The sequence below is a fragment of the Barbus barbus genome (assembly GCF_936440315.1).
Source record: "Barbus barbus genome assembly, chromosome: 34".
Lineage (NCBI taxonomy): Eukaryota > Metazoa > Chordata > Actinopteri > Cypriniformes > Cyprinidae > Barbus > Barbus barbus.
Genome location: NC_136762.1, coordinates 21561899 through 21574844, shown reverse-complemented (window position 1 = coordinate 21574844; position 12946 = coordinate 21561899). Strand labels below are relative to the sequence as shown.

At 36.7% G+C, this 12946-nt stretch overlaps 1 protein-coding gene across 2 annotated transcripts in view; it reads left to right on the top strand.

Moving 5' to 3' along the window:
• The window catches only part of LOC306854394 (teneurin-4-like), a gene marked incomplete at its 5' end in the record, with an annotated part of 168383 nt that overhangs the window by 22639 nt on the left and 132798 nt on the right, over positions 1 to 12946 (top strand). Inside the window, one exon of one of the 2 annotated variants that reach the window (XM_079392351.1) lies at positions 12209 to 12427. The exons of the other annotated variant lie outside the window; for it this stretch is intronic. Coding sequence (XP_079248477.1) covers positions 12209 to 12427 — 219 coding nt within the window. The remainder of the gene's footprint in view (positions 1 to 12208; positions 12428 to 12946) is intronic. 2 annotated transcript variants of the gene reach the window in all.

Sequence of the window (12946 nt, the reverse complement as noted above, 5' to 3'; positions counted from 1 at the left end):
AAAACTCTAATCTATTTTTATTACAGCAACAGCAGAAGCAGCAATAATATTAACAATATTAACTATAAGTTTAAATGGAGAAAATCTAATGATTTCAAATGAAGAACAAATAAATGACAATCAAGTCTATCAACTTTGCATAAATTAATAATTTTTGCAATAATTTGTTTTCAACTACAGTTTTAGAGAGAGTTTATTTTTCTAATGTCATGCAACAATTTTATTTTTTCTCATGTTTTGCAATAGTGTGTACTTTGGCCTTGCAGTTTATAATTTGTTTCCACAAAGCTCAAATATAAAGCTGCATTATAATGGTTGTAAATTAATATAATTATAATTCACGCAAGGCAAATAGCTTTACCAGTGAACACCATTTCTCCCCTCACACAGTGCTATAATTGGGGATTATTGAAATATCAGAACTGATATTTTCTGATATTTCAGAAAATTATATTATAATTATATTAGTACATTATATTGGCTATTTACAGTTGTTCATCCAATCAGATCAGATTTTAGATTATAAAAGTTACTTTTTTTGCAATTGTCATACTGTATATTTCAAAGTTCCAATGCTAGGATCCTCCATTAGTAGAGATGGCATACTGAGTCTTCGGGCCATGTTACGGGACATACACCTGGACAAATTCTTAACATTGTGTCAAGTAGAAATCTTATGAATTCAGCGAAAAGTCTCATCGCCTGATGTGCCTCCATAGCGGCAGCTGTGTGGAACCTAAACAACAGTTGTCAGATTTGCGGCCTGGATTGAAAAAAAAAAAAAAATCCCCATTCAGTGTTCTTTTGATTCCAATCTCCAGGCTTCAATCTGCTCCCTCGTGTCGTGTGCCGCCACTGAGCAGGAGAACAGATGGCGCCTTTCAGCAAGGTGGAGAATTGCAGAGAGGAGTCCCTTTCGCTCCGAAAAAGACAAGAGACAGGGAAATAAGAGAAGGTAAATGAAGTAGGTGAGGAAAGACGGGCAGTGGAGGGTGACTGAGAAGAGAGACAGTAAAAGCCCTGTCTCTACTGTAGACAAAGTTAACCAATGTCGTAAACTCACTGGATTAGAGTCTAAGATTTGTACGTCTCATCAATTACACTTCTATCTTTATTTAACATCCTCAATATTATATAAATAATTACATAAGACTAACAAATCAGCTGAAAGCATCAACATTACCACAGCAAAACAGGTGATAACAAGCAAAAACGGCTCATTATAAAAACCTGACAAGAAAAAAAACACATTTACATGATGTTTTGTCTGGCTTTTCTCCAGTTTTGATGTTAAAATTGGATATTATGCATAAAATTGTATAATAAAATCAAAATAAACCACAGGAGGGCTGGAAAGATGTTGAATGTTGCCACTGGGAAGTTCAAAGAGGGAGAAAGCACAAATTGTCAACTTTCATATTGATTAGTATTTGTAATAGTTTGGTTGTGCCTAATTACTGTTTTTTATTGCATCCTCTCGGAAAGCAGGAAGTGCTGCAGTGATGGTTTAAATGTGTTGTTTGGGTCAGTCTTAAATGGTGCTTTTGTCTCTGCGGTCGTTAAATGCTGTTTTATTAGGCAGAAATATCATTTCCATTAACGCATGGTCAATAAAAGAAAACATTTGTGTGTATTTACAATTTGGTCTCAACTCTTATGCATTACGCTGCTCCTCAAATGCAAAAACATATTGATTGTATGCTGCTAGATAGCGGAGTCTAGGAAGATTATGACTTTTCCAATCGCAATCCACCTTCCACTCATATTTGTGTGGTTTCTTGACTTGATGATACTTTTACAAGTGAAAATGGTGGTGCTCCTTGCTGACATATTTTCTTTTGAAGTTTGGAGATGATTTACTTTTGTAGTCAAGTAGTCAACTGGTATTAGGGGTGGGGCTTTTCACTCTAGAGAGCATTTGATTGGACAAATCTTTGTAGTGCAGGATGAGTCATCAATATTTTTGGGTCTGTTTTCACAGAAGAGAAAGACTAACTTTTAAATGTGTGTATCTGTTAATTTTGTCAGCTTTTAGAAGTGTGCTAGCATACTTGATGACTTCAAAGCTAACACGCATGGTCTAAAAGCAAAAAAAAAAAAAAGAAACCTTCATTTTGATTTCATGGGTTCTTTTCCGCATGCCAAAAAGTCATTTGGCAGAATGCTTTTGAAGTTCAAGCCAAAAACTAGAGGGTTCACCATCAAACTAATCATCAATGCACGAATGCTGAATGTCAAGGGACGGTTTTTAACTTTCTCACTTTGTAAATGTGTGTATTTCCGCTCCATATTTTTGGAAAAAGGGATTAAAGGGATATTGTTGCTCTAGTTCAACGCAACTTTTACTCTTATCAGAACCAGATGTGAGAGCTCTGGTGATTTTAGCACTTAGCACTTGACCTTTTGATGAGAAATCCACACCTGGGGTGTTGATGGGAGTTTTGGCCACTGATAATCTCTGATTATCTCTGTGACTGCCGGGAATGTTGAAGTGCTTTGTCAATTTCAAAATAATATCAACAAAAGATGTTTATCCAGGAACATGTCTTATACTTGACAAAATTGTGGACATTGAGGTCAATTACTTTTGAAACTGCAGGTTTTCATTGTATCATAGCATAGTGGATATGAAAACGTTTTAGCATCAGGTATCTATTTCCTTCCATTACACAGAATGACGCAAAGGTTTCTCACTTCATTGTGCTCGACACTGCTGTGAGAAGTTTAGATCACTGGGCTTGTTTATATGCTCTCTCAGTTTCAGTAATAGAAACAGAACACGGTATTACTAACACACAAATGCCAAAATGTGTGTGTGTGTGTGTGTGTGTGTGGGTTTGTTCATTTATTTATTTATTTGGATGTGTGCAATGGCAATACCATGATTTTATTTCATTATTTACTTACAAATAATATTATCATATACCCATCAGTATTATGTAGTAGTATAATATATGTGAAAGTATGCTTTAAAGTTCCTGTAGGTAAAAATGACCTTTCAATACCATACAGGGTTCCTACAGTCACAAATATGGCAATATCAGGTCATTTTTACATTTATAAAATCCTTTTGCTGAATTTATTGATATTGAATCAATATTATCAGCTAAATATCATTATTGTCTCTAAAAACTTGTAAGACTCAATTATGTGTGATTTGGGAGTTTGAGCTGACTCTTTTTAGTAGATTTATTGAATGGGTTCCCAATTGGTCTAAATGTTTCATTAGCAAGTCTTTGTGAATTTGAATGATTTTTAATTTTTACTGAATTATTACAGATGATCTGAAAGATTGTGAAAATTCATCAACAAATGACAGAACCCTGACCACGGCAACATCACAGTATTTTATTTTGAAAGCTTGACACTAAGTACACCCTTTTTATCACCTTGTATCATTCCGTTTTCACTTTTAAACCTTTTTTAAAAAAAATTTACCTAAAGCAAATTGATAGATTGTGTGATGTGTAAATCACAGGATGGTTCTCTTAATTTCCGTTCTTGTGTGTTAGACATTCAGAGATCTTGTTATCTTGAAGGCAAGAGCCAGAGGAGTTGGGCTAACTTATTGCTCTTTAATTCTCCTGTCAGCTGCAAAATCTTTTCAGCCCTCGGCTTCCTCTTGGTAACCATAATGGTTATAGTGAACATGAAGACATGCCTCAGCTGAAGACAAAAGAACACCTCTGCATTTCTAGATATAGAACCACAAAGAATTTGGATTGTCTTAGGCTGTTATTTTATGCAGACAAAAAGAATCTAAAAGGTACCAAAGAGTGGTATCATGGTAGCCCCATAGGGTTTAAACATATACCACATGCAGTGCCATATAAATACCATGAAAAATGAATGAAAAAGGCAATCATAGTAATGATTTTTGTAAGGATTACTTTGTTTTTCACACAGTGAGATATGACAAATTATCACATTATTTGCATGTCGCATAAATAGTAATACTTCTCATTTTGTTGGTGTGAGAGCAAATTCACGAAGGACCCTTGCAAAAAGGTAATGTGACAGTACCATGCTACAGTGGTGCTATTATGTCTTCAGAAGTGTTAAAGATAAGAGTACATGAAAGAACCACAGTTTTTGTCCATAGAATTTGATGAAGTGCACTAAATACACAAAACTAATATAGGCTCCAACATAAAACTAACATAGTCTTATTGAAAAAAAAGTGCCTCTACCTACATTATTTAAAAAAAAAAAATATATATATATATTAGGGGTGGCACGGTACATGTATTCGCACCGAACCGTCACGGTACGGACATCTCGGTTCGGTGCATGAGGCCTTACGACGAATACAGGCAATTCACCCCCAATCCAGAAGGGGCGCCCGCAGTAATGCAACGCTGTTTGATAACCGCCAGCAGAAGAACAGCGAATGCCATGTAGCGCCATACGTATCCCTTCTAGCCTTAACCATGAGTTGCGCACTTGAAAACAAAGCCCACTAGACAATGACCATGTGCTGATTCTGAACGCGTCTCTCACATAGACTGACAAAGGAGTATACTTTAAAGGCTTGCGCACTCAACTGTGTGTGAAATGGAGCTTTGTGCTCGTGTATCCTTCCTCTCTCATTCGTCACAAATCCAAATATTCCATAATATTTCCATATTTGCGATGTAACGTATCTGAATGCTAAACTATTATTTATTATGTAAATTATAGGCTTTGTACTTCAGTCACGTTCCAACGGTGACACAGAGGCGGGCGCGCTGATGTTTGGCTCACTGTATTTTATTTTGATAAAGTACCAACTGCGCTGTCAAGTTAGCAATGCTGGAACAGATGTGTTTTTTTTTGTTTTGTGTGTGTGCGCGCTCGCTCCAGCGCGATCACTCCAACTGTTTCCTTATACCAGCAGAATCAACTTTATTGTCTTATTAATAACCACTGTATAAAGGTCTGCTTTTATTTGTGTGCACTCACAATGAAATCGTATCGAACCGTGACCCCTGAACCGAGGCACGTATCGAACCGTGACATCTTTGTACCGTGCCACCCCTAATATATATATACATTACATACAGCTGCAGTCTTTAGCTGAAATTAACACTATCATGGAAGTAAAACAACTAATTGTATTCTTTTTCACAGAAATTATGATTACAGGGTCAGATTAATAAAGACTTTTTTGCAGTTCCTTGCCAAATACTATATTATGGCCTCAGAACACTTTTACCACAGTGCATGATTTCAAAACTAATACATTTTGATAGTAGCATCACATATCCAGCTTCATATTTATGACTTTTTCTAACATGGTAAACTTGCTCGGTAGCTCACCTGGTACAGCATTACACTTGTGATATGGAGCAGCTATTAGTACCATGAAACAAGTCACAACACAAAAAAAAAAAAAGAGCTCGAAGACTAGTTAAAATGACATGGTTGCTACAGCAATTGCATTTTTATCTTACATTGTCAACTCTATCACTTAGGTCTTTGGTTTAGTGTAGGTGGTATTTTCAAACATGATACAGCGCCACTCACTGGACATTGATTTACGAATTGCTGTAATGTAATAAACAGCATAAAACATTGTCAGATTTGTGTTCATTTATTTTAGATTAAACAAAGTGTAATCAAATTGTTGACTCTTCAATTCTTATGCTAGGCTAACTTTTACAGCACAGAGATCAGTTGCCATATTGGTTTGAAATGTTCCATGAAAAGTGCAGTGTATACTAACACATTTTTATAGAGATGGCATAGTGAAATTTATCAGCACAAAGAGATTGTTTTGTCTGATAAAATGTTTAAAATCTTTGGATTAGCATGTCGCTTAGGGCTAGAACATTAAATTTCCCTCTGATTTTAAGAGATGTTAATGGTTAGGGTTAAGAAAGAACAAAAATGTTTCATTTAGGAACACATCATGCTTGACAAAATCACTGTGAAGTCCAAAGATAATACCATGGTACGTCTACAAAACGATTTCTACTTAAATGTTTTATTTTTATAAAATTTTACACACCTTTGGAGCACAGAAAGCACGTTGTGAGTTTCTCTGCAGAAAGCTGTGCTTAATATTTGATGCTTCAACATGCTCTTTAGGTCTCTTTGCCCACTAAGCACAGCACTGTCATAAAACCATACTACCCTATGGTCTCGTATACTTCAACCATTTTATGGATGTGAGAACTGTGGTAGTAACTCATTTCCTGCCATTTCAGCCTTCTTTTCACCATCAGCAGCTGTGCTGTTGCGCAATCGATACCCCTTCATCCGCACTGCGATTATTTTTGTTCGCCATCAAACTGCGCTTATAAGTGAAATCCAGTATCTCCAGAAGACTCTTATAGATGCTAGTCTAATCTTCCCGTTTGATTCACGCCGTGTTGTTATTGTTGCTAAAATAATGCATGCGTTGGATAATGCATGCGACATCCGACTTCATCTATTTAATTTGGTGGAAGAGGCTGCGTAATGGTACGAACTGACTAGCCATAATGCAGTCTTATTGATTTATAATGACATAATTTACAAAGCTCTTAGCTAGAGCGAATTAAGTGGTGCGACGTCCTATTTGAAAGCCTCACTGACTAAAGCATCTTTACTCGGTGGGCTTTTGATGTTCGTTTCGGAGTGCAAAGTACGTCTGAAGATGGCCCAGAGGCCAGGGCAGTGTAATTCAAGCATTGAGGCCGAGCAGAACAGAAAGCTGCCCCTGCTGTTTGTACCAATTGCCCTCGCAATTGGCTCTGTGATCAGCTTGGTCTCCTGGGAGATGGGAAGATACAATGGGTTGCTGTGGCGACAGAAAAATCTCAGCCTACCTGTGAATCGGGGCCCGCCGGTAGTTCGCCTGCTCGTTTAATTAGGTGACTCCTGAGTAGATTAGGGCCTGTGTTAGCGTGGGTGGCCCCGCTTCGCTCGTGCCCCAGGAGCGCTGCAGTCATCGGCCAGGCTTGAAGGGCAGACCACAGGGGAAAGTCTATCAGGAACTGAAATAAGAGCAAACGGGCTGAAAGAGAACTCTGACTCAACTCACGTCTTTTGTCAGATGGAAAATACGAGGATATAAGGCTGCAGAAATCTGTATGTGAGAACTACTGTAAGTACTGTGACGTATAAAGCGACTAAAAATTAAACACCTTTTTGGTGTTAAAAGTCTTCTATCCAAGTTATGCAGAGGTAACATCAAGTCAGTCATTCACTGGTTATCTTTTCTTAGAAATTAATGTTATTTATAATTATTGCAGTCTGAAATACTAATAATGTTTATTATTTTATCTACGGTTGCATATAATAATTATTATTGTTATTTATAAATTGTTGTGTTTGGTTGATTTGCAACATATATTAATACTAATTTGTAATAATTATATTTGTATTACTGTTATTGTTATGATTATTAATATAAGTATTGTTATATTAGATGGTTACTATTTATTTATTTGTAGTCTGAAATAATGCTAATATTTATTTATTATTTTCCCAAGAATAATGATAATAATAATAACAAAGCAAAACATTGAAATATTTATTGTTTATATATATATATATATATATATAATTAATAATTGATTTACAGTACTTGTGCTACTACTACTACTATTATTGATAATAATAGTAAAGTTATTGAAAATCAATATTAATTTGTTTAAAATGTATTATTTTATGTTTGAACAATATAATAATAATACTAATACTAACAATAATGATGCTGATGTTGTAATGCTTTTAAATGTTTTATATTATGTCACATAAAAATAAGTATAATTCTTTTAAATATATTATTAAATTAATATTGAGGTATAGTACTTTTAGTAATTATATTAAAATTAGTGACAATGACATGAAAGTAAAAACAAATATTAATAAATATGTATTAGATGATGGTGATGATGATGATGATGATAATGATAATAATAATATCAGGGAAACTTGTTGATGGGCTCTTTTGACTTGGACCAGTAAAAAAACAAAACAAAAAAAAAACACCCAAAATACCTTAGCAACCAGCAAGCAGTAACCGAGAAACCTCCAGAACAATTGTGGTGGCAAAACAAATCTATGTGAATGTTTCTAAAGTTCTGTTAGTGCCACTAGTGGCCCAAAAACAAATGATTGCTTCCCCTTCAGAATTCCCATTCCTCTCTTTCATAGCGCTTCTGGAAGTCAGAGAAATGAAAATAAATTACGCAAGGTAGAATTAATTAAAAACAGACTGCTATAGCCTGTAAGACAAATGCACCCCTCCGTGTGCGCAGGAATGCAAAACTTGCTCATGCTCCTCTGTGACTTTCAACACTTTTAAAGGACTTTAATAAGTAGTCTTCTGTCAGAGAAGAAATGATTAATGAGAAATTAAACTCACTGTAGGTTAAAAAGCAAAAAAGATTTTCCATTCATGGATGTTTTGAGATTTAACTTCATATTTTTAGTAACTCAAACTTTTTTTTGCAAGCAGTTCAGGGAAAATGATTTGATCCATAATTAGGAAGGTTATTTTTCTGGCTTTTATATCAGATTAATTGTCCCAGATTACAAATAAAGCTGTGTCTTTAATTCAGACTTAATTAAAAGGAATTCAGGCTCATTAGAGTAATGAGTGAAACAAGCCTGGAAGAGTGCAGCCAGCACAGAAAATCAAAGAGAAACTGATATTTTTGGTTATGGACACTAATAGTTATACAAACTTGGCCTTTAGGCAAATTTTAAAAAACTAATCCTCATTTCTTTCCCTCAGTCGTCCCGAACCAGGTCTACAACTCTCTTAATGGCCCCCATTGTTATGCGGCGTGTTCCCGGCAGGAGATCAGAGATTGAACGCTGGCTGATTCACAGATTTCCACTTCAGAGACTTTCATGCTTCACCATGAAATCAATGAAGTATTCTTTTAGAACGGCATATACAGTATCTAAACATTTAATATAGTTAAAGACCCTCTTACTGTCATTTCATTCCCTGAAGTTGATCAAACAATCATTTGTTGAATGATTCATGAAATTAATTTCTGTTTAAATTATCCGTAAAGACTTTCTTCACAGAAATGAAAAGTACTACTTAGGAATAACTAACACTGTATGTTTTGTGTTGAACACACCATTATTTGTGTTGCAGTTGAACAGTGTTGCAGACAATTACTAGGCCTATTTTACAAAGTAGCAAATAAAAATGTTTAATTTGACTTTGCTTTGAAAGTTATTTGCTTTTGTTTAGCGTGTTATCTTAAGTTTTACTGCTCATTTTAGATGGACTAAAGTCTTTTTAAGACTTGTCAAATTGAAGTGATGAATGATGAGTTTGGAACACAAGGCTTCCATCTTTAAGATTTAACAGTCACGAGGCTTGATTGGCATTTTAATGAATGGTAATTTCACTAATTGTTTCTTAATTCTCTTTCACTCAGTTAACCTCATCCTTGCAGTAATTATATCTGTTTGTACCAGAAATATAAGGCAACATTTTTCTTTAACTTTGAATGATATTCCCTGTCAGCTTGTCAGCTCCTTATATATCAGGCCCTTTCTCTCGGAACATGCAACACAACTCCTTGTTCAGGCTCTTGTTCTGTCCAGACTTGACTATTGCAATGCTCTCTTGGCAGGTCTTCCAACCAATTCTATTAAACCTCTACAATTAATCCAAAATGCCGCTGCAAGATTAATCTTTAATGAGCCGAAAAGAACGCACGTCACGCCTCTGTTCATCAATTTGCACTGGCTACCAATAGCTGCTCGCATTAAATTCTAGGCATTAATGTTTGCCTACAGAACCACCACTGGCTCTGCACCCCTTTACCTAAATTCTTTACTTCAGACTTATGTGCCCTCTAGAAGCTTGCGTTCTTCAAGTGAACAACGAATTATTGTACCATCCCAAAGACACAGAAAAACACTTTCAAGGACTTTTTCATTAACTGTTCCCATCTGGTGGAATGACCTGCCCAACTCGATCCGAGCAGCCGAATCCTTACCCATCTTCAAGAAACGGCTAAAAACTCATCTGTTTCATCTTTACTTGACCCTCTAACTCTAGCACTATCTATTCTAATTGTATTTTATCTATGTCTTTTTATTAAAAATAACAATAATAATAATAATTATCTGTACTGCGTTAGGCTAACCAAGACTTGTAATAGCACTTGCACGTTGTTGCTCTTTTGTTGGTTTTGATTGCTTCTTATGTCCTCATTTGTAAGTCGCTTTGGATAAAAGCGTGTGCTAAATGACTAAATAAATAAAATAAATAAATATATGACAATATAGGAAAATACTAAGATACATTGTTCTCAGTATAAACCCCATTTAAGTCCTACAACTGGGCAAACTTTGTGAACTTGTGCGAGTACTTTTGTACTTGAAATGTTTGCTCATGGGTATTTATACCTTGCCACATAATTGTATGTAAAATACTGCTATTGTTCTCGTTCTTATGCAGTCTCATATCTCACAAGGGTTTGCTCGAAAAGAAAAGATTAGCACAATTTTAATATATATATATTGTGGCGGGAGGAGCCAATGACAGACACAGTGAGTGTGGCGTCAAGCCTCGGAGAGGTATTTATTAAACAATAAAATGTACAAAAGTGGCCAAAGGGGGAAAAGTGTCCAAATAAACGGGGAATCTGGTGTCCTTGTTGTGCCGCGGGGCTAGTGAAGGAGGTTAGTGTTCGTCAGGGAAGGGTCCAGGGAAGGGGCGGAGTCCGGTGGCCGCACGCGCTCCCCTCTCGGGGCCGGGAGCGAGTGGCGGCGGCGTCTCTTGCGCGGCTCCTTCCATCTCCCATGGTCCCGGCGCTTCTGGGGGACTCGACGGCCCGGCATTCTGGCCCGTCAGCCGCCTAACGGGTGCGGCAGTCCTCCTCGACGCACCCTTCCTGGACCCACGAGGACACCAGCGTGCATGCACGGGGAAGAGACCGGTCTCCCAAGGAGAGGCGCGCTCGGCGTTTAAACAGCGGCGGTGATGAGGCTCTATTCACGTCAGGTGCGCCTCATCACACGCCGCCAGCCCTGCGTGTTCAGCGCCCCTCCTCTCTCACACACCCACTCCCGTCGGGAGCCTGGTGAAGGGCGGCGAATACGGGACGGGGTGGTGATGATGGACAGGGGGGAGGCAGCCGACTCGTCACATTTTATATATATATATATATATATATTCCCAGCAGGCTGTTTCAATCTCATGTGCTGTGAAAGTTGTACTTCTTCAAAGTACTTTAATATCATTGCTTGTGAAACTTGTGTAAATTTGATTTTATGTAATTTAGGTCAATCTCACAAAACCTTTCAGCAACTATGTCATGCTTATTTTACCCCCAAAATGTCATTCTACTGTAATGCAAATTTGTATTATTTTTAAAAGTATTATTTACATATGGAAGAAGTAATATATATTTTATATATTTTATGTTACAAATAATGAATAGACAAGAAAACAACAACAGTTTTAGAGTTTGTAGTGAAAATAGATTTTTTTTAAAAACCTGAAATAATTTGTTATTATTTTTCTCACCATGAAAATAGCCACAGAAGGTGGCATGGTGTTAAACACAAGAAAAAAACAACTTTTTAAAAAAGTTTTTAATTGCTTTGAAAAAAAATATATTCTTAATGTTTTTCTTACGTCTGGATAAGTTTACAAAAAAAGTAATATTTTTTTTTTCAAGGAAATATTTATAACGCTGCCTTGAATGTTTTCAGATTTAAATTATTTTTTTAAATATAATGAATTAAAGTGAACTGACAACTTAAAAAATATCTTAACTGTCTTCAAATAGGCTTTGATTTCTTAATGCAAAATGTAATTTCTTATTTAGTTTCTTATGGTTTTGGGCTCTCCTGGATTTTGTGAGATTCATTCAATGACTGATTCATTCACTGTTGATTAATCGTTTCAATCACTGTTTATCACCAGTGATCCTTTCTGAATGTTCCATTTGATGTTTTGTTAAAGTTAGTCTGTCGATCTGTCTTTGGAAAATGTAAAAATACAAAAAAAAAAAATCATTTTTGGAGTCACAAAGCAAAAAAAGTTGTGTCAGTTGTGTCAATCTCTCTGTCAGCTGGGCAGATCTAAAGAGCAAAGACAGATTAATCAAGACAGACAGCTTTTATCTGTGCATTCATGGCCTTTATTTATTCTCTCTGCATGTTTGTTCAGTTCATTTATTAATTTGGGTTACGTGGTGTTATCTGGAGGTGTTTTTTAAGTTCTCCCCCGTGTGTTGTTTGTGTCTGTGGTCTACAGGTCCTCCTCTTCATTGCTCATCTGCCTCCTCTTCCCCTGTCGACTCCCCTTACCCTCCCCCTTCCCATGCAGCCAATCAGAGCCAGGGAAGGTTGCTAGGTAACAGTGGGGCTCAGGCCGGCCAGGACTCTGAGTCAGAAGATGAGTTTGGCCCCAATTCATTCTTAGTTAAAACCGGCTCAGGGAACGTCAGCGCTCCAGCCACTGCAACTCCTAACGGTGAGTCCCTCTCAATATCGCTGACTGCTAGAGGGGTCTCGACATCCCCTGCTGAACCCGCTGTGGAGCCTGTAGAGGTAGCCACAGGCCGAACATTCATTTTTTCTGGATATTTTGGGTAGCAGTGGAGGTCAGATGTTAGCGGGAACTTCTTTAACTAAGGCCTGCTGAGAAGAGAAGCTTCTGGCTTGGGTTCAGGAAGTGAGGTGTGTCAGAGATGCTGAAGATTTATTGCGATCTGTTGAACTCCAGTTTAGAGCTGCTAAAGATTTCTGTTGATATTGTGCTCTGTTGATCATTTACAGCCCTTAATATAATTTTTTTTAAATAGTGATTTTGTTAAATAGGGTGACTTTGAGTAAATTGAAATTTACCACTCATTCTAAAAGAAATTTAGGTCACACTTTTTATTTTAAACCATTAAATGTGACTTTTGCCTCAAAGTCCTAATTTGCTGCTTACTTTTAGTAGCTGTTAAGTTTAGGTACTGGGTAGGATTAGGTATGTAGAATGCAGAAT